Source organism: Glycine soja, chromosome 17 (genome assembly GCF_004193775.1).
Source record: "Glycine soja cultivar W05 chromosome 17, ASM419377v2, whole genome shotgun sequence".
In the NCBI taxonomy this organism is placed as follows: domain Eukaryota; kingdom Viridiplantae; phylum Streptophyta; class Magnoliopsida; order Fabales; family Fabaceae; genus Glycine; species Glycine soja.
In genome coordinates this window covers 34,885,401-34,910,863 of record NC_041018.1, presented here as the reverse complement: position 1 = coordinate 34,910,863, position 25,463 = coordinate 34,885,401, and the positions used below count along the sequence as shown (strand labels likewise).

Here is a 25,463-nt window from a genome sequence, read left to right as displayed (position 1 = left end):
TATATGCTCAATGACCACTTTCTTGTCTTTTACTCTTTCTCTAATGGCTAAGTACTTAATGTCGATGTTCTTACTTTGACTTCCACTTTTGTAATTCTTAGCCATAAAGACAAGAGTTGAGTTGTCACAGAAAATTCTCAAAGGCCTTAAAATAGTATCAACTATCTTCAGCCCAAAAATGAAATTCTTAAGCCATACACCATGTGATGTAGCCTCAAAACAAGAGACAAACTCAGCTTCCATGGTAGAAGTAGCAATTTTCTTAACACTCATCCACAAAATAGCTCCACCAGCCATCATGAAAATGTACCCATATGTTGATTTGCGAGAATCAACACAGCCAGCAAAGTCTGAGTTTGAATAACCAATCACATCTAGATTGTCTATCTCTCTATACATAAGCATGTAATCTTTGGTCCCCTGAAGATACTTCATCACTTTCTTAGCAGCTCTCCAGTGGTCAATACCTGGATTACTCTGATATCCTCCTAACACTCCAACTGCAAAAGCAATGTCAGGCCTTGTGCACACTTGAGCATACATGAGGCTTCCAACAACTGAAAAATAAGGAATGTTTTTCATTTGTACCATCTCAAAGTCATTCTTTGGGCATTGGTTCAAATTAAACCTATCACCCTTCATAATGGGAACAACACTTAGTGAACAATCTTTCATCCAAAATCTCTCAAAAATTTTGTTAATATAGGTTTCTTATGATAGACCTATAATACCTCGAGGTCTATCTCTATGAATCTTAATGCCGAGGACAAAAGATGCATCACCCATATCCTTCATGTCAAAATTCTTAGAGAGAAATTGTTTCACCTCATGTAGCAAACCCCAATCAATGGCTGCAAGCAAAATATCATCTACATATAAAACAAGAAAACATATTTTACTCCCATTGACCTTGTGGTATATGCATTGATCCATGGGGTTTTCATCAAAACCAAATGAAGAAATTATCCCATGAAACTTAAGGTACCACTGATGGGAGGCTTATTTTAAAACATATATAGATTTATTAAGCTTTCAAACCAAATGCTTACCACTACTAGAGGAGAAGCCTTCAAGTTGCTCATATAAACCTCCTCCTCTAAATCACCATTAAGAAAGGCTATTTTCACATCCATCTGTTGCAACTCAAGGTCAAAATGAGCAACTAATGCCAAGATAATATGAAATGAATATTTCCTAGATACAGAAGGAAAAGTCTTTGTGTAGTCAATTCCTTCTTTTTAAGTAAATCCCTTAGCAACGAGTCTTGCCTTCTATCTCTCAATGTTTCCTAATGAATCCCTTTTGGTCTTAAAGACCCATTTACAGCCAATGGCCTTTGCCTTATTAGGCAACTCTACAAGGTTCCAAACTCCATTATTCAACATGGAATTCATCTCATCCTTTATGGCATCATACATAAATTTGACTCTTTACAACTCATGGCTTGATCAAAAGTTTCAGGATCATTTTCAGCTCCAATACTATAGCCAGATTCTTGCAAATATACAATATAATCACTAGGAATAGTTGATTTTCTTACTCTAGTAGACTTTCTTAATGCTACATCAACATTTTCTTGGGGATCGTGTTGTTCAACTGATTGTTCATCATTTTCAAGAATTTGATGGTCAACTTGATCTATTGGATTATCAGCAACAAGTTGTGGAATGTCAGTCATGTGTTGCTCATCATCCCTTTGAACTTGAAGGGTATGAATTACAACCAATCTTTCACTTAATGTGGAAGGTTGAGACTCTATATAATCAATTTCAGAACCTAAGTCCTCCAATTGATCACTCACACTGATCAAGTTATTTTCAAGAAACTTGGCATTTCTTGATTCCACAATCCAAGTAATAAGATATGGACAATAAAACCTATAACCTTTAGACCTTTCAGCATATCCAATTAAATACCCACAAATAGTCCTCAGGTCAAGTTTCTTCTCTTGTGGGTTATATATCCTCACCTCAGACAAACAACCCCAAATGCGCATATGTTTCAAACTCAGTTTCCAACCTTTAAACAACTCAAAAGGTGTCTTTGGGATAGCCTTGGTTGGAACACGATTTAATATATACACCTCCTTCTTTAGTGCTTTAGCCCACAAGGATTTAGGAAGATTGGAGTTGCTAAGCATACTTCGTACCATGTCTAATAATGTTCGATTCCTTCTTTCTACCACACCATTCTGATTTGGAGAACCAGGCAAAGTGTACTGGGCAACAATTTCATGTTCTTGAAGAAACTTTGCAAAAGAACTAGGTGCTTGTCCATTCTCAGTATATTTGCCATAATATTCTCCACCTCTATCTGATCTCACTATTTTTATTTGTTTGCCACATTGGTTCTCAACTTTAGCCTTAAAGACTTTGAAGGCATCCAATGCTTCATTTTTGTTATAAAGCAAATAAACATTTATATATCGTGAATAATCATCTATAAAGGTGATAAAATATTTTTGACCACGTGCATCCATATCTAGACAACAAATATCAGTATGAATTATTTCTAATATGCTTGAACTCCTGTTAGCACCTTTCTTAGACATGTTGGTCCTCTTACCCTTAATGCAGTCCACACAAGTCTTAAAGTCAACAAAATCTAGAGTATTGAGTACCCCATCTTTCACTAATTTTTTAATCCTCTCAATGGAGATATGTCCTAATCTCGAGTGCCATAACATAGAGGAATTCTCATTAATATTACATCTTTTAATACCAATTTGAACATGCATTGAACTATAAGTGGCATAATTTTATAAACCAAGAAGATAAACACCATCAGACAAGATATCATTCCCAACACATTCAGAATTATAAAATAACTCAAATGAAGTGTCTTTAAAATTAAAGGAATATAAAAAAAGTACGAGTCTAGAAACAAAAATCAAGCTTCGAGAAAAACTTGGTACAAAAAAGGTCATTTCTAATTTCAAAATAAAGTCACTACTTAAAGTTAAAATGCAAGTTCCAATAGCCTCCACAGGTGAGCCTAGCTTATTGTGTTGGATCAAGTGACCTCGGAATAATTAAGAAGGGGAGGTTGAATTAATTATTAATGAACCTTTACTAATTAAAACTTATCCTTCTTAAAGTTACTAGATTTAATTAGGCTTTTACTACTAAGTTAAGAAAGTAAAGAACAGGAATTGAAACTTAACAAAAAGTAAAAGCGAAAATTAAAGTACACAGCAGAAATTAAAGAGTGTAGGGAAGAAGAAGACAAACACAAGAATTTTATACTGGTTCGGCAACAACCCGTGCCTACATCCAGTCCCCAAGCAACCTGCGGTTCTTGAGATTTCTTTCAACCTTGTAAAAACCTTTACAAGCAAAGATCCACAAGGGATGTACCCTCCCTTGTTCTCTTTGAACAACCAAGTGGATGTACCCTCCATGTGAACTGTACCATCTCTTGTTCTCAGTTACAACAACCCAAGTAGATGTACCCTCTACTTGTACCACAAAGGATATACCCTCCAATGTGTTAAGACAAAGAATTCTCAGGCGGTTAGTCCTTTGAATCTTTGTAAGGGGAAACAAAAGATATCTCAGACGGTTAGTCCTTTGAAATCTTTTGTTTTCTGTAGAAGAACAAGGTTTGGAAAACACAAAACTTAGAAAGCTTTTGGGCAAAGGAAGAAGAAGAAGAAAGATGAGTAGCAAAGGTTTCAAGATTTCTCAAAAGTTGTTCAAGAAATTGTTCAAAAAGTTATTTGAATGCAAGTCAAGGTCTTGCTTTTATAGACTCTTCATGTCTAGTCAAGAAAACCATTGGAAGAGTTATAACCTTGAGAAAATCATGTCAAGAGTTACATCTCTTGACTTTTTATTCAAAACTTGTCACTGGTAATCGATTACCATAATCATGTAATCGATTACACAATGCCTTTTATGAAAAGATGTGACTCTTCACACTTGAATTTGAATTTCAACGTTCAGATACACTGGTAATCGATTACCAATATATTGTAATCGATTAAACCATTTAAAAATCATTTGGAACGTTGCAAATTCAGTTAAAAGCTTTGAAATCAAACTTTATCACTGGTAATCGATTACAGGAAACTGGTAATCGATTACCAGAGAGTAAATACTCTGGTAACTTAGAAAATTTTGAGAAAACTCTTTTGAAAAACAAAACAGTGCTATGTTTGGTTTTTGAAAAATCCTTTTCAATACTTCCCTTGTAAAGTCTTCTTGATTTCTTCTCTTGAATCTTGAATTCATCTTCTCTTGAATCTTGAAATCAACTTCTCTTGAATCTTGAATCTTCTTGATTTCTTCTAATGAATCTTGAAATTAATCTTGATCTTGAACTTGTTGACTCAATCTTGAAATCATTCTTTTGGGCTTTTTGTCATCATCAAAACTACTTGATTCATACTTGAATCATCATCATGAAACTTGCTTCTACATATTGCCTGATAAAATGCTTTGCTCACTTCTCAATGGTTTCTTTAGGTTTTTGCATACCCTGTAAAGAATTTGCAATATGGATAGTAGATCCAGAATCAATCCACTAGGTGTTAATACTAACACTAGCCATATTAGATTCATAACATACTAATGCAATTGATTTACCTTTCTTCTGAAACCATTTCTGAAATATGGGACAATTCTTCTTCATATGTCCCTTCTTCTTTAAAAAGAAACACTTTGCCACCTTCTTAATATCAGCTTGAGGTGGTATTTTACCTTTCCCCTTCTTATTAGCTTGAGACATAGCTGCTTTGTTCTTCCCACAAGCAGTTGTCAGCAATGCACTCTCACTCATCTCCCTTACAAGCCTTTATTCTTCCTGAACACACATGGTCATTAATTCATTGATAGACCATTTATCCTTATGTGTGTTGTAGGAAATCTTAAACGGTCCATATTCCTGTGGAAGGATGTTCAAAATGAAGTGTACCAGGAAGGACTCAGACATATTGACCTCCAGTTTCTTAAGTTGAGCTGAAATATCTCGCATTTGCATTATGTACTCTCGCCCACCTTTCACACTGGTGAGCTGAAAAGAGGAGAACTTCATGATCAGGGTGCTTGCTAAAGCCTTATCTAAAGTGATGAAACTGGTCATCAATGACCTTAAGCAAGTCTCAGACTTTTTCATGCTGGTCGACAGAACCACGTATCCCATTCGAGATTTTGGTCTTAATGAACATCACGTTGTGCCGGTAGGATCGCTCCCACCGCTCATATAGCGCAACATCAACTGGGCTACTTTTATCAGTGATTGCAGGTGATTCGTCTTTCCTTATAGCATAGTCTATGTCCATCCACCCCAATTGCTGAAGAATTCTCTTCTTCCATATCTTATAGTTATGTCCTTTGAGTTCAGGAACATCACATTGAATAATAGAAAAACTAATCGTTTGAGAAGCTGTAAAATCCAAAGGCTTATGTTAAAATTTGAGACATATTAATCTTAATTGTATATTTTACCAATGCAAACATACTAGAAAGTTGAATCTTGTCACATAAAAATTGTCTATGGGCTAAAATTTTAATTTAATAAGAAACAATTAAACTTTGTGATAGAATAATCAAATTACATACTCAAATTCATGCTTTACGGGTACAACATGAAAATAATTTAATTTCCTATCACAAATATTTACTTTATGATAAAATTGACAAATTATACATACCTCATGATTCGTGTGGATAAACCATGAAAAATAATATCATTTTATCCCAATTAATTATACAAATATAATAAAAATTCATGTGGGATAAAATTCATTATATAAAGTACAATTAATCATAACATTATATCTAATTCCTCATATGATCTTTAAGCAACATAATATATAATTTTAATCAATTATAGATGTTGTGGCTAATCCATAATTAATCAAAATTATAAAGATCACTTATACATAAAACTTAATCATATGAGAACAAATCATATTATGTATTTCAAGATCAAGATATAATACAATGATGAATAAAATTCTCACATATAATTTCATAATTGAAACATAATATTATGCATTTGATTTCATATGTGTGTGTGTGTGTGTGTGTGTGTGTATGCATAGAATAAAAAAAATAGAATATATTCATGCATAAAATAAATCAAAATTTCATAAGTTGGAAAGGTAAACAAAATAAGGATATAATATATGAAAAACAAATATATATATATATATATATATATCAAAAAACCTTTAATAATCTAGTGGCTTGTGCATATTTTGGTATACATGTGCTATATATAGGCATTCTACAATCAAGAATGCATTTAGTAGCCATTACCATTCATTAGTGGTTATTACTACCCATTAGTAGTCATTCAATATTTGGCTTCTCAATTTCAAAACTGATGGAGCATTTCATTTTCCAAAACGTATATCACTACAAGAAAAATGACATATGCCTACAGAGGTTTTTTCCTACACACATAAATTGGTGTAGGTAAAAGTCAAAAAATATAATGCCTCCGTGGACCACTCACCTCCTCTTCCACTCTTCAATTCAATTAATATCTCTCTCTCACACTCACACACACACTCTCTCTCTCACACACACACTCTCACTCTCTCTCTCTCATACATACACTAAGTTCCCTCTCCAAACATGGTGGCAATTTTCTCTTCTTCGCTCTTCGTTTCCTCGCCTATTCCTGAATCCATAAAGCTCCACAACTTTTCAGGTTCGTAGTCTTAACTTATCCTCGCTCTTTTCGTTCCTCTGTTATCAGTTTCATTCTCTAATTTCTTCTTCTCTAGGGCTCGCTCCTCGCTCCTTCAGGATAAAGAGGAAAAAGTGATCGTGTAGGATTCATTCCCCTCCAAAACCTCTCCTCTTCACTCTGTTGATAAATCAACTAGTGGAAACTCGATTAACACCTCTGCGTTCGAGAAACGGATTATCAAGGTTGAACAATCGGTGAATATCTTTCTCACGGTAATTTAATTCTCCTCCTTCAATCACTCAATTGAAATTCACCGTCGGAATCACCATATATTGTTGTATTGTTACGCATCCTTATTTATTATTCATCTTTCTAGCAAAACATTTTAATTGAGTTATTAAGTGTATGAACATTCACCAAGCATTTTCAGATTAATCGCGTTACTTGATATTGAGGGAAATTGCAGACAAATGCCGCCGATGCTGTCACAATTGCGTTTGTGTTGTCGTCACTAACCATTTTTTAAAACCTTGATTTTACATATAGTTGAAACTTTCTTCACTCGTGGGTTCTGCTTTTGGGGATTTTTATTCCTAGGAAGAAGGATGTGAGTATTTGAGAATGTTGCATTACTATAATATTTGAGAAATAAGGACACATACAAGTTATAATTTAATTGGTGGACTAAGTTCATATATCTCTAAAATCTACCATATTTTTGAAGCAAATATAAGGAAAGTTAAAAAGCACTGAAACACGCATATATGCATTGTAGGAACTAAGAATAAATCTTATAAAGTTTAATTTTATGAAATTTTATTTTATAAAAATTGTGTTTATATCTTTTTCTACATAGAGTCTCAATGTCTAATCAATACTTGCAAATATTCTGTTAAATGTGCATAGGAAAATACATAATCTCGGTCCTTGAGGAGAATTAAATTAATAAATAACGTTTCAATACATTCATAACTTATCATATATGTGTACGTAATATTCACTATTGATTATTTCATCATTAATTGAAATTACATACTTTACCTTTTAAATTCAGAAGCTTACTATAGAAAAACAGGATCCGGTTTTTAAAGTTCCACTTATTTACTTTTCACTTTTATATATTTTGGGTCTTTGCTCTTGGTCTTTTTTGGATACTTTGAGTATATTGTGTTTAAAATCTTCTTTTCAATGTTTTGAAGTTTTTAATATGGAGAAGTTAACAAAAACGACTGCTCAAGGAGATCGACTTATTTGTTTCTCTCAATGAGGACAGGTTACGGGTCAATCAAGCCTTTTATGGTTTGGAGATGCTACATACCAAGCCCATATAAAGTGCTAGAGTCTAACTAGGTTGAGTTTTCTAGGTTTGTTTCATGAACTTTGGAACATTTCCCTGCCTTATTCGGTTATTGTTAAAAAAGAGCTTAAAAGCTGATAAAAAGTAAGAGCTTAAAAAAGTTTATATTTGAACTCTGAAGGATCAGTTAACCCCATTCAAATGTGGTTTTTGGTACAAGCAAATGTAATATACTCATCATAAAATAACTGCAGCAAGTTCCAAATGCTTTCCTAGGAAGATTTCTAAGCAAATGTTCACACAACCCTTCACAAGGATTGCAGGGGTTTCATCTCAACTACAGCATTCAACATATATTTGATGGCATATGGGACCCACATACAGTGATATGGGGTGCAAACTAGCCCTTGAAGACAAAAAAAGAGTCGCATTTAGGAGGAAGCAGAGGCATGAACATGTTGATGCAACAAGGCATGCCAAACCTTGCAATTGTTCAAGTTTGGCCTCTCAGCAACAAAAAGGTCACAGAACCAAAGAGAAACTAATTCAATTCCTTTGTAGTAGTTGCTTGCTTTGTGTATGTTACCCTTTAGCCTGTGTCTGTTGTTTCATCAAGCTACCATGCAGAATCTGTCATCAAGCACTGAGGTGTGCCCGAAAATGGGCATGTTATGGATCAAAGAATAATAGGGTATGTGCTTTAAATTGACTGCATAGGAAAAATCACCCTTTAGGTTTCTTGTTGAACACCATTTAGGAAAAATCACCCTTTTTCGTTTTCATTTAATTCTTTGTACTATGTCTTACTTGGAACTTTTATATAATTGAAGGCTAGTGACTGAAGCTTTGAAAAGGCTATTGTTGTTCTTGTTTCTGTTGAATGTAGCTTCTTCTGTAAATCACTAAATCCCTTGTTATTTATTGAATAACTCTCCCCTTTTTTTCAAACCTTACTTTTTTGTGCCATGTGATGTTTTAACATAAGCTTGCGCAGAATAGAGATTGTATACTTGTAAATTCGTACATAGATTTGTAGTTTTATGTAAAAAATCAAGTTTTACTTTTGAAGTCAAAAAGTAATTTCCAAACATGCAATTCTTCATCTTTCTAGTGTTGGATTTACATTTGTACTGAGTTTTATTGCAGTTGAAAAATCCACTACCATTTAATTTATCCTTTTGCATAACAGGCTGGGTTTGTGAATTCCTTGGCTTTTGCAAAATCAGGAGAATTCTTAGTTGCTGGAGTTGGACATGTGAAAATTTTCTCAAACTGTGTCCTGCTTGTATGCTTCTTTTTTTTTTGTATACTATTTACTGAAATTTCGATGGAAACACTACCATGGACAGAAAAGCTATATGTGATGTTGGGGGTTAAGATGATTATTTAATGCTTTTCTCTGCTCCTTCAGTCTGAATTTTCCCATTATGGTTGCAGACCGTTGTCCTCAAAGTTGGTATGTCATGTCAAGGGTGTGCTGGAGCAGTAAACAGGATTTTGGGAAAAATGGAAGGTATTTTTATTCCTGCAAGCTATCTCTACTATCATATCCAAAATGAAAATGATCTAGTAATTGTAGCAATGTAGTATCTTACATGTGAATTTTTTTGTAGTAAACTCAGAAAAATGCAGATCAAACCTATGTGTTCTCTGTCAATTCCATTGACAAACTAGTGCCTTGCTTCTGTCAGTTTTATCACAATCAAAATATGCTGCATGCTTTACATTCTAAATTTTTAATTATCATAACTATTTGGTTTGTTTTGTTAATTTTGATGTTCTTTTTCATTCCTTTGTATAATTTCTTTAAATTTGTGTGTAATGCCATTTGTAATGTTAAACACCAGAAGTTCCAGTTAATATCTTTTTCTCTTAAACTTCTTGCCATTTTCTGTTGGGTGATTAAGTGGTTTTCCTGTTCACAATTAACTTTCGGACATAATCAAGAATACCCTGCACAAGTCAAGGGCTGTTAAGGCTGACTAAAATTTGCCAAGACTCAGCAAAATAACATAACATGGAGAGTGTTAAAAAAGTGTGTACTCATAACAAGGGTAGAGGCTGAGGACCACCCGCCGGAGACACCGGAAGAGACTTCTCAGCCTCTGCAGCCGCAGCCATTTGCTTCTTCTTCATTAATAATCTCTTCCCAGTCCTCACTCTTCTCATTGTTTGCAAGTCCCCAAACCTTACTATCACCATCTTTTCTTCTTCTGCATTTGTCCCCATAGTGCTCTTGGCTTCCTCCACAACCATTGATGTAAAATTTATACTCTTGTTTCGAATAGATGAATATAAACAAAAAAACACATTAATTAAGAAAATGAATTAGTACTGGCATTTAGTTGTATTAATTTTATTTAAAAATAAATATTTTTTTTCTAAACTACCCTTTCTTAAAACTTGATAACAAACAATTTTAAATGAGCATATGAGAATGAGAGTTGCTTTCATATGGGAAAAAGAAATAACCTCAGGCTTTAATGGAAGCAGTCACTTTTAAATTGTTGAGTTGCCTTATTTATTATGGGTGGTGTCGTGATGCAGTCACGTATGTATGTAATGTAAGCTTTCAAAAACTGAAAGTGCTTTAAATGAGCTTGAGTTATCACAATATATAGGCCATCAAATGATGATGCTTTATTTATTAATGAGTTTTGACTTTTGAGACTCTTCTTCTACTTGCACTTGGGTTCTTTCCAGTTTTAATTCCAACATTCTAACTCCAACCATCAACTATGGATGTCACCTCCACTCTTCCGACACCGGCATCACCGACATTGCTTTGCACTCCTCCGGGATCAAGTCAGAAAAAGGTATGTGATGTGTTACTTGTTGCTTCTAGTTTGCTGTATTTGTCCCTCTTAAGCAACTAAAAAATATTCTTGATTTTTTACTCTTATATAATTAAAGATTTGTTTGTTTGTTTGCTATGCGTCTTCCTTTCAATTCCCATCTCATCCTTAACGTTAAAATCAACAAGCTTATTCACAAATGGTTGATTGGTTTCCATAATCTAGATAGAGGATCGATAAACAAAACTATGGAGATTAGTGTATCTTATAATTACCTCAACAGTGGCCATTTGGAATGCAAAGAGGGAAAGTAATAATAGGATGAAGTATGAACTAGAAAGGAAAGCTAAGAATAAAAGAGAGTGGTTGTGAGTTGATCGAAGTAAGAGAGGTTTAAATATATAGTTATAGAGTCTTCAACACTAATACCTTCCTAGAGAGTGTGAGGAATGGCCACTTCCAAGAATCTTTTTCAAGCAGACAACTCATGCCACTATATACCAAAAAATTAAATATAATAATAACAGAGATCACCATTTCCAGTTGTAAATGATTTTTGTTTCCTTTCATTTATTTTTCAAAAATATTACTTTGACAAATAACTAGAATAAGAGATACACGAATATATATATATATATATATATATATATATATATATATATATATATATAATATCACTATTTATATTCATATATTTTAATTTATAATTTATGCTAGCATATAAATTAATAAAATAAATTATTATTATTATTATTATTATTAGATTATTTTTAAATTTTTATTATTAATTAATTTAGTAGTAATATGAACCAAAATTTTAATTCTTTAGAAAAAGACTCAAATAAAAAGATATAATAGAAATTAAAAGGTTACTTAAGCCTTAAAAATATTAACTAAATTTTTCATTAACATAAATTAATTATTATTTTGGCCTAATTATTCAATTTTAACTTTGGACCATTTAAATAAAGTAAAGACATTTAACTCCAACCATCAACTATGGATGCCACCTCAACTCTTCCTTTCAATTTTAACTTTGGACCATTTAAGCTTATTTTGGCCTAATTATTCAATTTTACAAGGAATATACACCATACATATCTGGACTTTGTGCAATGTCGCGCTGCTTTCCATTTCCACCACCAGGATATACAAACAAGGGATATGAAAAAGAAGGCTACAACAGAGGACGTGGAATTACTGACAAAGGTTAACGTACTTTCCTTATATTCACAGGGTACATTTTGTTTCATTATCATGATTTGGGATGCAAAAATGAAATTTCTTGTCAATTGTGTAGCTGTTAAATATAAGATACATCTTTGCAAATGGACCATCAAATTGTTTTTTAAGAATATACGTGCTATGTGGCTATCAATATAACTCATCCATGATGTGGTTTAATTATGTACATCCCTTTGTTCTGAACCATAGATGAATTGGATTTGCTGAGGGTCCATTTTAATTGTGTCCTTACTCTGTTTTTTCCTTAGAGTTGGGCAGCATTGGCGGAGAAAGTTAGATTGGTGCTCAATGAGTATCCACAACTCAGGCTAACCCAAGGGAGAAAAGTGCTAGAGATCTGTCTAACCATTAAATGGGACAATGGCAAGGCTCTTGAATTTTTGTTAGAATCATTGGGTGAGTAGATAACTATATATATTAATTCATGCAAAAATAGCCTTACTTTGATATCTCACCTACCTATGCTACATATATAACATATATTTGTTCTGATTCACTATAATAATACTATTTGCATATTTCTAGGGTACGAGAATTCGAATGATGTATTTCCAATCTATATTGGTGATGATCGAACTGATGAGGATGCTTTTAGGGTAACAAATGTTGCCACGCCTAGTTAGTTAGTTAGAGGTGTTCATGTTAAACATATACCTACAGTTGAAGATGATAGATACATATTAAAGACTAAGACTTTTACCTACAATTAAGAGATGTAAGTAGAAGTTAATGACTTTTACCTACACACTATACATAGTAGGTAAAACCTATAGTGACAGACAATTAACTGTCATTATACGGCCCCTCAAAGTTGATGGAAGAAACGTCTGTAGGACAAAATCTATCATACATTTACCTACAGATTTTTTATTTATAGTGACAATTTTTGTCCGTAGGTATAGGTCATTTTTCTTGTAGTATAGACCAAATTATTACATCACAAACATAGACACATAAAGTCAGTAACATGTTAAGCAACGATTTTGGCAGCAATATGTATGTGAAAAAATAGAAGAAAGCTTCTATGTGTGTATCGGATGCGGCCACAATATTACTTTATATTCAAAATTAGGAAAGAAGAAAATCATTTATGTAATAGTGCCAGAGCAAAAGAGATGCTTTAAAGGGTACAATTACATATATGTTTCATTTCATAACTCAACATTCATCAAGCTTTTCAACTTTCTTGTACCATTTCATAACTCAGCATGCCTTCATATTAAATAACATTTGAAAAAAAAATACACCACTAAAAGCGGTACATGGATAAAAAGGTTTTTTAACTTGCATAAAACCTCTAAATCGAATATAAACGTGTTGTACAATTAACGTCATCCAATTTTAATCCATTAGGTGTCAGAATTGTTTGTTAACCAAAAAGATAGCAGAAACTATTCTTGAGCTCAAGCCTCCATGATCTTCTAGTTCTTTCATCAAGATGAATTGGTTAAAGCTTTGGTGGTCACAGCCATTAGAAGCTTGATTTGGGTGAACTACTACTTCTAATATGTACCAAATATGATACCTATGTTGACAAGAGTAAAATCACAACAAAAGTAAACGCTTTTTGAATATGAAAAACAAATAAACATGGTCAGTCCATCTTAGACTCAAGAGTTAAGCTAACCAGTAACCATCCTATACATGGTTTAGCTGCAACCATGCACCATAAGGAGAAACCCGTCAACACAGTACTCAAACATAGCCACATTGAAAACAATCAGTGGAAACTAAGTCTTAAAATAACTTCAAGTTACTACCCAAAAAGGAACCAACATGCCTTCCTCTCATCCATTTCAAAGAGTCACGTAAAGAAATAACACAAAGACTAAGGTTTTTTAACTTGCGGTTGGCATATTCCTAACACGCTTCTCTATAATCTCAACAAAAGAACAAAATCAGTAAGCACTCCGAGAGAAACTCTCTTTAAACACTAGCATTGTGCCTTTCTCTAATAATCTCTATTTCTATAATGATAAAAACGCAAAAAATAGGCATAAACAACGAAAAAAATAGACATCCAAATCGAAAACGAATGCTAACATTTTGAGATAATGCAACAATGAGCGCGACAGTGAACGAAATAGTGTTTGGTAACCTCATCACCATCGTGAGACCGATAGTGAAAGCGAGACAAATAGTGAATGCGAGAGTGACACTGATAGTGAGAGTGCCGATGGTGAGGAGTTTCAGCAACACGACAGGTTCAAGTGAAAGTGAGAAAGGATTCGATTGAGAGTGAGAAATGGTTCGAGTGAGAGTCATAAAGGTTACAAAGTGAGGAGCTCGAGGGTTTTAGGCACCAGAGCAATCATTATAAAAGATCCAACAACATTGGTTTTAACCAATGTTACGTTTCGTCCAATAACATCGATTTTTTCTAAAACTGATGTTAACATGAGTTCGTTAACATCAATTTTTCAAAAACCGATGCTATGTTTCGTCCAGTAACATTATTTTTTTTCAAAAATTGATGTTAAAATGAATTCGTTAATATCAATTTTTCAAAACCGAGATGTTAACAAACTCATGCTAACATCGATTTTTTCAAAAATCGATATTAACAAACCTATGTTATTTACGAGTATGTCATTGCGTTTTTGTTAACATCGATTTTTTTAAAAAAATCGATGTTAACGTAGCAATGTTAAAACCATTCTTTCTAGTAGCGATGTTAAAATATTAACATTTATAATTAGCATTAACCTTAAATACAATTTTGGTACTCCTATTTTTTAAAATCCAAAATTTCGGTCCCTCTATTTTAAAATAAAAACATTTGATCCTCATATTTTACAATTAGCATTAAGCCTTAGCATTAACATTGTGTAGAGAATAATGTCACTTTTGCAATTTCTATTACATAACATACATAACGTAATCTTTAGCATTAAATATGTTTTTAGTCTCTTAAATTTAAGGATTTGTCCTTTGTAATTTGGCAAACTAAAATTTCCTTTTTCTAGTTTCTCATATTTATGAAATACTTTTTTTTTTAATTTAGTCTCTCGTGATTGATTTTTGGTAATTTGGATGTACGATTTGTGGTAATTTTTTATCATACAAAGGGACAAAACAATGCATTTCTTGAATTTTGAAGGTCTAAAAAAATTTTAGTTTGGGGACTAAAATGGAAGCTAAGACTCTTAAATTTGAAAGACTAAAAACGTATTTAAACCTAATAACTCATTATCACCATATTTTTTTACAACAAAATAGTGAAACAAACATTTCTTAAAACATTGTATGTATTTGACATAATTTTCTTTATTAAAATAATATAGCAAAAAATTAGATAAAAGTTAAAACACTTAATTTCCAAAAAAAAATAGTCACCAAACATTTATTTCATGTTATTTGTGTAAAAATTATTTACTAAAGTGCATTTTAGAAATATTTTCACTTTTCTATAATATTAATGTGATGTTTTAATAAAAATATAGAGAAGTTTCTTTTTGGTAAAAAATAATAGAGAAGTTAAAAAATATTTCCAATTATTTTTTTTACCAAACCTAAGCCATGCTATCTATGTAAAACATCATTGAATAAAAGTACTTTTTATAGAAATATTTTCAACCAATGTCATTTCTTTTTACATATAAATCAATCAAGTGTAACTTTTTAACAATTAATACTACAATACAATTGATTAAGATCAACTACATATGTTAATATGATAACTGCCATTTTTTTTTCTTACTGTATTAGAAGAAACCACGCATGTTTAGCCTTTTAACAATAAATATGACTACAAAACTTACATGACCAACCAAACAAAATATACCATGTGTTGGCTACCTAGCTACAATGCAAACACAAAAAATGCATGGTTAATAGAAAGCAAATATACGCACTAAATTGTTTTAGTTCTTTTAGCTTATGTATAAAATCACCATCTCAAATAAAAGATTTGAATGTGATCATTTGGATTTTAATTTCTTTTACCTTAAGCTATTAACAACTTGTTCGCTCTCAAGCAAAATGTCCTTAATAGCAGAAGCACCCAACTTTCTTAAACTTTATTCTGATGGTTCTGTGAAACGCTTTGACCCTGAAATTGTTCCAGCCTCTTTAGAATCAACCAAGGGATACAAGTCCAAGGATGTGATCATAGACTCATCAAAACCTATCACAGGAAGAATCTTCCTTCCTGATTATCCTACTTCCTCTAAGAAACTTCCTCTCTTAGTCTATTTCCATGGTGGAGGCTTTTGCATTGGCTCCACCACATGGCTTGGCTACCATAACTTTCTTGGTGACTTCTCTGTCACATCTCAATCGATTATCCTTTCGGTTGATTATCGTTTGGCTCCGGAGCATCGCCTCCCTATTGCTTATGAAGACTGTTACACCTCACTTGAGTGGCTTGGTGATCAAGTTTCTTGTGAACCCTTGTTGCAACAAATTGACCTAACTAGAGTGTTTCTCTCTGGAGACAGTGCTGGAGGTAACATTGCACATCATGTTGCTGTGAAGGCAATTCAAAACAATGAATGCCCTTTGAAGATTAAAGGGTTAATGCTCATACACCCTTATTTTGGTAGTGAGAAGAGGACTAAGAATGAGATGGCTGATGAAAGTATAAAGGATGTGGCCATGAATGATATGTTTTGGAGACTAAGTATTCCAGAAGGCTTAAATCGTGACTATTTTGGTTGTAATTTTGAGAAAACGGACCTATCTACAAGTGTATGGTCTAAATTCCCAGCAATTGGGGTTTATGTTGCTGGTAAGGATTTTTTGAAGGAAAGGGGAGTCAGGTATGCAGAATTTTTAAAGAAGAAAGGTGTAAAAGAGGTGGAGCTTGTGGAGGCAAAGGAAGAGACTCACGTATTTCATGTATATTATCCTGAATCCTGTGCAACTCGCTTGCTCCAAAACCAAATGAGTCTATTCATGGAGAAATATTAGCATCAACTATGGCTATAAAAGGACTATGTTTCTTAATATCAATAAGACAATCAATTGAAGTAGTATAGATTAAGATGCTTTGTCATGCTTTTGCTAGTCTTCAATAGATGCACAAGAGCTATCTAGCTAGAAGCTATAAATTATTAGATTGCCATTGATGGCGTTCCCTAAAATAAAATCCTTTTACCTTTACAGGTAGTACATAATGGTATATTGTGCACGCAGTTTGATTTATTCTACAACATACTACATATCATGTATTGAATTTTTGACCCATGTACTACGCACCCATGTGAATTGCATGCATGGTAGTATTTGTACCACACTTAGTAACTATGATTATGCATGTTTCTTTGTTAATATTTTCATAACAATATGTCTGAAAGAAAACTATGCAATACTGAATGTTAAGTCAGGAGAGAAGAGAAAACAAATTACCGATATAAAGTTTGTTTAGGATTTGCGTATAATTTTTTTAAGTAATTGTTAGATTACATAAAAAATGCTCAAAAAGACAAATAATATCTGAATTGTATTTCCTACATAACACTTCCTTGTTGTCCCTAATAAGAAAAAAATAATAATTATAAGATAGAGGAATAATGCTATCAGCACCCCTCTTTTTCTGTGTATGAATAGTATTGTAGGTGTAGCAATATAGGAATATGATTCAATTCTTGTAGTTGTTGATGCCTGTTATTGGGATAGAATTGTGTTATGTGATTGTTGCATATGTGAATGTGTATGTGTGACACAATAAGTTGTACATAAGAAAAAGGTTAAAATACTTAGAAGTTAACGAGGGAATGGTGGAGATCCTTGTGGGGCCCCAAGGTAGAATACTCTTCAAATGCAACTTGTGGTGAGGGCCTTATGGTAAAGGAAGAGTAGAATTTGCTTAGAGTGTGTTTGGATAGAGAATTTTAAGTGAGAAAAATAATTTATCAGAGAATTTAATTTTTGTAATCCAAAATTCATTGTTTTGATGTTTTTCTTTGAAGAATTTAAATTTTTAGAATTTTAAAACAAAATTTTAAGCAATTAAAAATGTGGAATTTTAATTTTCTTCTAAAATGTGAGAAATTGAAATTCTCTTATTGGTAGAAGAATCTTTTAAATCGTTCGCGTATTTCCTTTATAATCTTCATCCTCTCTTCTACCTAAAAGTTTCTGAAATCTCGTTCTCGAACTCGCAACTCTTCCCTCATTTCGATGATCCTTTTCTTCAAGAAACAACATATGAGCTCGTGGAACATCGATCGAGTGTGGGCGTAGGGGGACATGAAGAATTGCACCCACCAGTCAGGGGAGCAGCCATCGTTATCCATCACGCAGCGGAGGTGTTTGCTGGCGCGGAGAACCTGGGTCATGCCTTGCATCGTTGACTGAATGTTGTGGTCAGATGTGATGGAGTACGCCGTCGTGTCCCGGTTCCACTACGACTTCCCATGCTGTATTCTTCTCTTTGAAAACACACTAACCATATATTCTCTTCTCTTTGCATTCATTTTCTTTCACCCTCACAATTTTAATTTTTTTTTTATCTAAACACAAAATTTTGAAAATAAAAAAATTTCAGTTGAAGTATTTGAAATTCTTAGAATTTAAAATTTTTCAGAATTTAAAATTCTCTCATCCAAACACACTCTTAGGTTATTCGAGTTGTGATCACATACTTTTTAAATGTTCTTTTATCCCTAAAATGCCCTCAAGGTAGAATACTCTTAAAATGTTTTTGTCTAGCACCCTTGCGGAGTCATATTTGAGTCAAATATGACATCATCGAAGATGGAAGAATAGGCGGTGGTAATGGGCGGTAAGGATGTGGTTTCGAGGGCTTTGGAGGTGGTTGGGTCGTGGTTTCATGTAGTTATGGTGGTGCGTTGGTTGTGTGTGGGGGAGAAAGAAACTGAGAATGTTTATGGAGAAAGAGTTGTTATTTGTTATTAATTTTGGTACAATTTTATTTTTTATTAAAAAATGTTAAGGGTACTTAGAAATGTAATTCAATTTTTTTTCTTTTTACAAAAGTTGTCTTTAGACGAGAGGTGTCAAAGAAATATCTGAAAAAGGAGGAGGTGCATATATAATTAGTGAAAACCTGAACAGGAGGTGTTGCTATAATTTACTCATTAATCTATTAGATTATAGATTTTATATAAAAATAATTATTTGAATTGATTTGTGCAAAGTTTGAGAACAATTTCAAGGCTTTAAAAAGCCAAGCATATTTGGCCAACACTAGGAATCCAGTGCTGAAGAGAAAAAATTTCTTTCAAACATCTTATTGATTTATTAATTAATTGAAATTATTTTACCATGAAACTTTTTAACTAAAATTTCATTAATTTAACTTGGTACAAATTATGTAGTATTCAACGAAACAAAGAATAATAATAAAATAAAATGTAAAAAAATATTTTAAGTGTTAGGGAAACTTGACTATGTTACAAGGAAGTTAAATAATTTTAAAAGTTGGAGTTATATATAAACATTCAGATTTTGTATAGGAAAATAAAAAAAAAAGATTAAGGATTTACACTAAGCTAACATAAAAAAAAAAAAAAAAAAGTTAACTATTTTCTTATAGCATGGCTCTCAGTCAACTTTAATAAAAAAAAAACAAATGTTTTCTTTCAAACTTTATAACATTAGTAATAAATTTGAGCTATACCATAAGGCTTGAGGTCTCAGCAAGTAAAGGCAGAGATATCTTGCCAACGATGCCGGAGAAAAATATCTTTTAGAAAATCCTTTGTACATTGAGGGAAGTTACAAATAGGTACACTATATATAGGATGAAAGGTAGGAAACACTAATAAGTGTTGGGATGTGGATGATGGATGATGTTCAACCGTGGGATATGGATTCGTAGGACTCTCAATAGAAAAACCTGGTACAAACAATAAATCCTCTTTCTATTTCCACTTCTTAATACCACGTTGGGATGAGTAATAGATGGGTGACTTCCCCATCGATCTTTATCTGACATTGAGCAACCATCTACGGGGCCTAATGGATATTCATACTACATTAATTACTGAGGTTGGAAATGACTGAGAGGATGTGAAGATTGACCGTGGTGAGGGCTCCGTCTAGATTGGTGGAGGATTTGGGGAAACCACATGCAGTGTGGGAGATAAAAAGGGGTTGAGATCAAAAGGGGGATTTGGTTGAAACAGAGAAGGAGTTGTGGGGGAGAGCAAGAGGGACCTGCTGCTCAGAAGAGAAATCGAGAGAGAAAAAGTGAGGGTGAGGAGCTGAAGACAAGGGAAGGTTCTTGAGTAAAATGTTAGGGTATGGGGGAGTAAAATGTTTAAAAATAAATTATTTTTCATTATTAATCCATTAACACAAAATCTTTTAAAAAAATTTAACATTGCTCATCAAAAGATTGAAAGATAGATTTCAATTTGGCAGAAAGAACCGTTGGCTATCAGTGGTCATCTCTATAATCCACACCAAAGGATGTGCAACATGCCTGTGGAGTCTTTCAATCTCAATTTATAATTTTACTTGATTCCATATAATTTTGGATGCTCATACAATGAAAAAAATAATTTGTACATGTATCATATTGTATAACTTGATTGTTAAGAACAAACGACACGTGTATCAAAATCATATTGATTATGATAATAAAGGTAATGACATGTCGACAAATGAAATATTTTCGGATACTCATTTTAGTTTCAAATCAAGATACCTCCAAAGAAGAACAAAGGTTCATGACAGAGAAAAATATTATCAAAAAAACACTATCAACTTTAAGCAGATTTGATTGAGAATATTTGAGAACGTTTTGAAAAACATAATAAAATTAATTTTATGTAACACATATTTTTTTAATATCATTGTATTTAATTATCTATTATTATGTAAAATACATTTCATCCTTACTTATTTCTTTTCAATGTTATATGATTTTCATTTTTTTTTAATTCAATATCATTATGTATTATGTATTTTTCATTATTTTATATTTTTATAAAAAAATATTGAATAGAGTAAATTTTATTAGTTTTTAATATTTAATATTTTATAACACGATAATTAAAAATTGAATTAATTATTTTATTTTAACCATAATTAAGTGAAAGTGAAAAAATATATATAAAAATGTGAATTTTTTTAAGTTTCTTACCATTAGACAAAAGTATGTATAGATTTCTTACGAATGATGGGCATTGAGGGAACTAAAAAAGTAAGTTAAAAAATCAATAAAAAAAATTCCATTGGAAATACTCTTAGGTCATACTTTTTGTTGTATGTATGGAGGGCATGTTGTTGACTTCAATTATATATATGTACTACTTAATTATGCAGAGATATTTTGATGATTGTACTTTGTCTTTGTGATGGATTGTATGGACGCTTATGTATGAAATGATATATATGTGTGGATGTTTAATATTTTCCTTAATATTATGACGCGATAGTAAACTGACACTTAGTAGCTAGTTATACGACGTTGAAAGTTTAGCTTTAGTTATATGTTTTATTTAATTAAGTATCAAATGCAAAAAAATTGCCCGTATTTCTCGCATAATGAATAACAACAAACTAATAAACTCGTTAATTTTGGAAGAAATAAACCAATGTAATTGGACATCAAATTCAAAACTTCTTGGTTTGTGGATTTTTTTATTTATTTTAGATGGGCTTGGACCTAATTGTATTCTGACAATAAATAAGGCTTTCTTAGGATTAGGAGAAAGGGTTTTGAACTTTTGTGTTTAGTCGACTTAGAAAGAGTCTTGGAATGTTTCTTCTTCTTACTCTAGTTTTTTATTTTGATGTTTGTTTCTTCTTCTTGTTTTGATTCCATCACTACGTGTGAATAGTCATTTTGTTTCTAGGATTGGAACTTAGTCCTTGATTATTATTGAAATTAATGAATTGAATTATATACATTTATGTTCATTTGAGTTCTTCTCTTGATTATTTTCCTTTTATTGTTTAAGGAATAACTGAAGGGTGAATCTAGACATTAATTGAAACTATAGGAAAAGAACTTAAACTTTAAATCACGAAAGTATATTTAATCTTTTGAGGGTTAAATGAATTAAGAAAGAGCATGAATGGTTTAATTGAACATAGTTATATCACAAACGTACCAGTCAATTTAATTAGATATATCTCTATACTCTTGAAAAGAGATGGAGGTAACTTAGGTTATATCACCTTCAATGAGAACTAGATTGAAGGGTACGGAAATTAGTTGTATAAGAAACCATTGTGCAAACCCTTAATCCTACAAGTTTTTTTTCTTATTGAATATTACCGAATTTTAATTGCTTATTTTGTCTTAAATTGATTATCAACTTTTTTCCTAAATCGATACTCAATTAAATTGTTTCCTTTTGTTTAATTTTTATTGAATAGTGATATATATTTATAAAATCAAACACCCAGTCCTTGTGTAAGAATGATATTTTATTTATTTCCTCATGGTACTATATAGTTGTAGAAAAGCATTAGGGCACCTTTTTACATGTCACCAAAATTAGTTGAGTCTAATTGAAATTGTAACACCCCGACGAATCACACCGAAAAGAGAGGAATCAAGAGACTGAGCAAATATTGAGTTGCAATAATTGTGACACATCATATGTTAGTTCACGCATTTCCCTGGCATAAGCTAAGTCTCTCCATCTCCAGCATGGAACTCATCATATGTTGGTTCACCTGAAACAAAATGGCAATCAGCCCACACAAACACACACCGGAAATGAGTTATCACATTTCTAAATAAAATACGGATAAACAAAAATATAAGCAAAATACATTATACAAATATTTATAACATACCTCAACTTAATACAATTCATGTCACTTCACCATTTTATCATTTAAAGTTATTTTTTAATCACATTACACATAAATCAAACATTCGACTCAAGACGTAACAACACTCATAATTTCATAGTAAACAATTCACGGGCGTTATATACTAAGACTCAAACCTATATGCAATGTGGTATCATGTAAGTGAAAAACAACACTAGGGCGCTTAGGAGTACATAACAAGACACACCACACAATGAGTATATCAGGTCACTCTCACTAAGTAAAATCATAAGGTGACCAGTCAGGGTCACCCTGTTTTACGAGAATGCTCCAATCATATGGGATCAATACAGGCTTAAAGGAGCACTCAAACCGAGAGTATTTACCCCCAAGGCCTAAACTCCAATGAATCTGTTAGGGTCTCACCTTCCTGATTCAGGTCCAACTCCTAAAATAACTTTTGCACACAGACATTGCTCATGAATTATACAATACCCACGACCTAACACTTATTTTCAAACACGTTTAACACATTGAGCTACAATTTAACACATTGAATTCCTAACTTGGAACCCTACACTTTCTTTTTAACACCTCATGAATAAATATTTTTCTTAAGATAAACACCAGTCGGATTATTGTATAATTTACAACTCACAACATAAGTAATATCACATCAAGTATTAATCACTCACTTATTCACAATCGTATCTCATGTTCATAATTTAACATCCAACAAATTAACTAACTACAAAATATACTTAACAAATAGATAAGCATGTATTATAATAATAAAATGTATCTAACTTCAAAGCTTATAAATATATTTACATGTATAAAAGATATATAACACACCACTATACAAATATATGTAATACTAAATATAAATATATATATATATATATATATATATATATATATATATATATATATATAATAACAATAATACTAAACAAACCATTAGATATATATAAGTAATTAAACGTATTATAAACATTAACATAATTATATTAAAACATTGACGTAAGCTTATTAAATATTAATATTATTAAGTTTATATTAATATATATATATATATATATATATATATATATATATATATATATATATATAAAACAGTAAATATAAATATATTTTTAGATAAAAATAAAAAATATATGTATAATATATATAAATAACAGCCAAAGTTTATATACGTCTATATGTATATCCTAAATGCATTTTAACAAAGTCATGGAAATTCAACAATGAGAAACAACATCTTGATTTTGAGCAATGCACCATCATCACGGAAATTAATTATAATTTTTTTTATAATTATTTTAGGAGTAAAATACAATTTGATAGAATTTATTATTGACAAAAAGGAAAAAAAAATGTTATGAGCATCTAAAGAATATCATACAATAGAGGGACAAAAAGAGCACACTCCCCTTACGGTAAATTCTTCTTTACTAAATTCATTAACTAGAAAAAGGTCCAATTTTTTTAGGATTCTCACTCAACATAGGAACATATCAATTTCACAATAATTTTACATCAAGACACCAATTGATTTGTCAAAAACAATCAATCTATGATTTAAAATGTAAGAACAAAATTACATTTAATAAAATAACCCAAAATAATCCAAAAATTGATCCTCTAAGGATCCCTACACACGTTCATTCTAATCTCCAAGCGTGGGTAACTCATCTCTTACCTTAAGGTAGTCACTCAAGCGTTCTCTATTATCAATAGTGACGTTTCTGGTGCCCTCTAAAGCTCCTCTTCCGATTGCTCTGTTAGGGTTCTTAAGAGTCAGAGAAAAAAGAACATAATATTTTGTAGAACTACTTTGGAATTAAAAGTTCCTTTATATAGTGAGAATTTTAATGACCTAATCTTATTTTTATTATTTATTTATTTATTCATTTATTTATTTAAAAGAAAACCAAGGGACGACTGTTACAATATCATGCATGCATAGATGAATGACATTACATGTGATTAAGCACATAAGTTAAGGGTGCTAGAAAGGCCCTTAACCTAGTGGTGAAGGTTGTCATGATGGTTAACGCCGAATGGACCTATAGAATGGATGGATGTACAAATCTCTAGATAGGTTAAGGTCTTTGTAAGTTTTGTCAAGATAATCCATTACTCACACTCATCTATTTTCGATAAAATCATACTTTCACCATAGGTTAAATCTGAGTCTCCCTAAATAGTCAAGAAAGAAAGTATGTTAAGAGATGTACTTAGATTAATCACTCAAGAGACAAAATCTACTTGGAGTAAAGTTTGAGCATGGTATATCATAATGCATAGACATATGCACTTACACCTATGACTAAAGAATGAGGTATTACTTAATGAGTTGTAGAAATGTCTTGATATTGAAATTGTGAATTATTTCTATATCACTTTTGAAAGTGAACTTATATTATTACTGTTATATGATATCTCTTTTTAAAATGAATTTATCCTTATGTTTTTGTTGAACTCTAATAATCGTGTTGTACAAGAGTAGATTATGATGTAACTTCTCAAGAGCATGTCACTTATGATTGATGTGAATTTGGTTGTGGCCTTAAGAACGAGATTCGATCCTAAGTCATTTATTTATTTATGTTTTGTCTTAGTGAAGACCAACGTAGGGATTATAAATGATTATGGATCCCTTGAGATTTGTCTTGGATATTCCTTTTAGTATTTGATATTGTAGTGCTTTAAAGCACAAGTATCTTTATGTTTTATGACTTGTGGACCTTTTAGTATTCAAGAGCCTTTAAAAGAAAGGA

The 25,463-nt window shown here is 31.9% G+C and overlaps 2 protein-coding genes across 2 annotated transcripts; both read left to right on the top strand.

Annotated features, from left to right (window-relative positions):
• The first annotated feature begins 11,828 nt into the window (after positions 1-11,828).
• On the top strand, positions 11,829-12,806 carry LOC114392501 (probable trehalose-phosphate phosphatase D). The gene is made up of 3 exons (XM_028353662.1): positions 11,829-11,943; positions 12,228-12,375; positions 12,505-12,806. The coding sequence occupies exons 1-3, from the start codon at positions 11,899-11,901 to the stop codon at positions 12,600-12,602; spliced, it is 291 nt and encodes a 96-aa protein (XP_028209463.1). The 5' UTR covers positions 11,829-11,898; the 3' UTR covers positions 12,603-12,806.
• Positions 12,807-15,911: 3,105 nt separating this feature from the next.
• On the top strand, positions 15,912-17,157 carry LOC114392469 (probable carboxylesterase 17). Its single transcript, XM_028353616.1, has one exon. It carries the CDS (start codon positions 15,961-15,963, stop codon positions 16,888-16,890), a length of 930 nt encoding a protein of 309 aa, XP_028209417.1. The 5' UTR covers positions 15,912-15,960; the 3' UTR covers positions 16,891-17,157.
• The last annotated feature ends 8,306 nt before the right edge of the window (positions 17,158-25,463 follow it).

Coding starts and splice junctions, on each gene's coding strand:
- LOC114392501 (XM_028353662.1), top strand. CDS start 11,899: ATGAAAAAGAAGGCTACAACAGAGGACGTGGAATTACTGACAAAG. Junction 11,944..12,227: donor ACGTGGAATTACTGACAAAG/GTTAACGTACTT, acceptor TTTTTTCCTTAG/AGTTGGGCAGCATTGGCGGA. Junction 12,376..12,504: donor ATTTTTGTTAGAATCATTGG/GTGAGTAGATAA, acceptor GCATATTTCTAG/GGTACGAGAATTCGAATGAT.
- LOC114392469 (XM_028353616.1), top strand. CDS start 15,961: ATGTCCTTAATAGCAGAAGCACCCAACTTTCTTAAACTTTATTCTGAT.